This window comes from Penaeus vannamei, chromosome 19 (genome assembly GCF_042767895.1).
Source record: "Penaeus vannamei isolate JL-2024 chromosome 19, ASM4276789v1, whole genome shotgun sequence".
Taxonomy (NCBI): domain Eukaryota; kingdom Metazoa; phylum Arthropoda; class Malacostraca; order Decapoda; family Penaeidae; genus Penaeus; species Penaeus vannamei.
Window position 1 is genome coordinate 23,756,212 of NC_091567.1, and position 2,500 is coordinate 23,758,711.

General features: G+C 48.6%; 1 protein-coding gene across 12 annotated transcripts in view; it reads right to left on the minus strand.

Moving 5' to 3' along the window:
• Positions 1-2,500, minus strand: part of LOC113808106 (uncharacterized) — a 296,198-nt gene that overhangs the window by 27,073 nt on the left and 266,625 nt on the right. For 10 of the 12 annotated variants that reach the window (XM_070134111.1, XM_070134118.1, XM_070134112.1 and 7 more), the window contains one exon: positions 1,329-1,415. The exons of the other annotated variants lie outside the window; for them this stretch is intronic. In XM_070134111.1, the coding sequence (XP_069990212.1) occupies positions 1,329-1,415 (87 nt within the window). The remainder of the gene's footprint in view (positions 1-1,328; positions 1,416-2,500) is intronic. 12 annotated transcript variants of the gene reach the window in all.

The following is a 2,500-nucleotide window of genomic DNA, read 5'->3' on the forward strand; positions in this document are numbered from 1 at the left end:
ACCTTTCAAATGTTGCATGACCATGGGATGGATGTTGCAGAAGGCTAATCTCAGGTGTTCTTGTGGTGAAGAAACACTTCATTCTTTAACAAACGTACAGATGTAGACCATTATTCCATCCATCGTCAGCAAAATTTGAATTATCACTTATCTTATCTATTACCATGATCTTTATATACAAAGAAAACAAATCACAGACTTCCATTAATAAAGTATCATGAGTAAAATCTCATCATGTGATAACCTCTGTTGCAGCTGGTGCACTGATCATTGCTCAGAGGATTGCAACAAAGATTTCCTGCGAGAACATCATGATCATTTGAACAAAAGTGACATAATTCCTCTCTTTCCACACCCATCCACCCTAGAAGCCGCCACAAGTAAGAGCACTGTGGGTGTTATAAAAGAACTGCAAGGAGCGTGTTGTTCTGTTGTCAGTCTGTACGAGTCTTAAAAAGTATAGAGAGACAATGGTAAATAGAGAAATTCCTGAATCCAAGACAGACTCCGTGATAAAAAGAAGGCGGAGCCTATATACCAGATCGTAGGCGATGGGGGAAATGGAGGCACAGTGAGAGGCAGATTCAGGTTGGAGGAACTTTGCATTATACTTACCCGTTGCTATTTGTGTTTTCTCCTAAAGCACTTGGATTCGGATGCACACTCTCAAATGCATATGCACGAAAGCAAACACAAATGACCAAACATTCGTCTTCATGATCACATAGACATAAACATACGTGGTCACTTTCATTTACTCATTCACCCACCGTTTTTCTCACTGATGCATCGGCTTACTCAAAACACTCTTTCGAGACCTACGCAGCCATGTATGAATAAAACACACACATTTAAGGACGCTATCCGATAAAACATACGCACGCACATACTCTTACACATGTACGAACAGAATGCGGGAACACGCACACGAAACAACAACACACAAAAGAACCTGAAACTCTCTCCGCCTCTGTCGAGTCCCTGCAACTCGGCTTCGACTACCTCTCCACCTTGCTACCGCTCCCTACAAGGACTTCAACACCCTTTCGAAGGCGAGATGCCTTTCAGCCAACCCTACTGTAGACTATCCTACAACATACTTTACTACAGACGTCCAACTTTCGAACTACCGAATCTTACTATCGGTTTCCCCGTCTTCTACTCCTCCATCTTACCTTCTTGGAACCCACAACTCTCCTTACTTTATCCCTTTTCCCTCCCACTCTACTTACTCCCTATCAGTTAATCTACAAAGCTTCTATGACCTCGCAAAAGCTTACACCAAGCTTCCCTCTCTACTCAGCCCCTCTACCTCTCTCACTACTCACTTCAGTATACGCTTGACGGGCGCTTCGTCCTCCAGGCTTGCACGGTGTTCTGCCGTTAGCGGCTCCAGTTCGAGGGTCTCATTGTCCCTTGAAGAAAAACAGGGAACAGTAAGCGACAACAGGGCCAACAGATGGCAGGATAGAGGGGGAAGGGAGGAAGGAGGAACAGGAAAAGAGAGAGAGAGAAAAAAAAGGAGCTTTCCTGTTTCGTCTGCTGGTCTGTGAAGGAGGGTTGTTAGGGAGTGTGATAGGGGTCACGGAGGGCAGGGGGGGGGTACCTAAGGTGTTATGTTCGTAGGGTAGGGAGAGGTGGGGGAGGGGGGGAGGAGGAAGAGATGGAAAAGAAGGAGGAGGAGGGGGAGGGGGGCAAGGGGAAAGAGCAGGAGGGAGAGATGAAAAAGGAGGAGGAGGGGAGGGAGAGAGAGGTAGAGGGGGAAGGGAGGGAAGGGGATAGAAGAAGGGGAGGAGGAGGAGGAGGAGAAAGAGGAGTAGGAGGAGGAGATGGAGAGGGAGAGGGGAAAAGGAGGAGGGGAGGGAGGGAAAGGGATGTGATGAGAAGGAGGAGATGGAGGAGAAGGAGAAAGGGGATGGGAATAAGAGGTGGAGATGGAGGAGTGGGGGGAAGGAGGAGGGGAGGAAGGGAGAGGGGAAGAAGAGAGGGAGGAGGGAAAGGGGTAGGGAAAGGGGGCGAAGATAAGGAGGAGGGAGGAGCAGAAGAAGAGGAGGAGGAAGAAGCAGAAGAAGAGGAGGAGGAGGAAGAAGCAGAAGAGGAGGAGGAGGAAGAAGCAGAAGAAGAAGAAGAGGAAGAGGAGGAGGATGGAGAGGGGGAATGGGAGCAGAGAGGTGTGTGGAGGAGGAATAGGAGCAGGCGGAGGAAAAGGAAGATGAGAAGTAAAAGAAGGAAGGGGAGGAATAGAGGGAAGAAACGGAGGGAGGGAGCAAGAGGATGAGGAGGGAGAAATGAAAAGGTCGGGAAGGGTACGAAGAAGAACAGGAAGAGGAGGAGGAACAGAAAGAGGAGGAGGAGGAGGCATAGGAAGAGCGGAAGTGGGGAAGGAGTAGGATAGGCAATAGGGTTAAAATAATGAGGATTAGGAGGAGGGTGACTAAAAGGATGGAGTGGAGGAGAGGAAGAGGAAGAGGACCGGGGGAGGAACAAGACGTTCAATGGA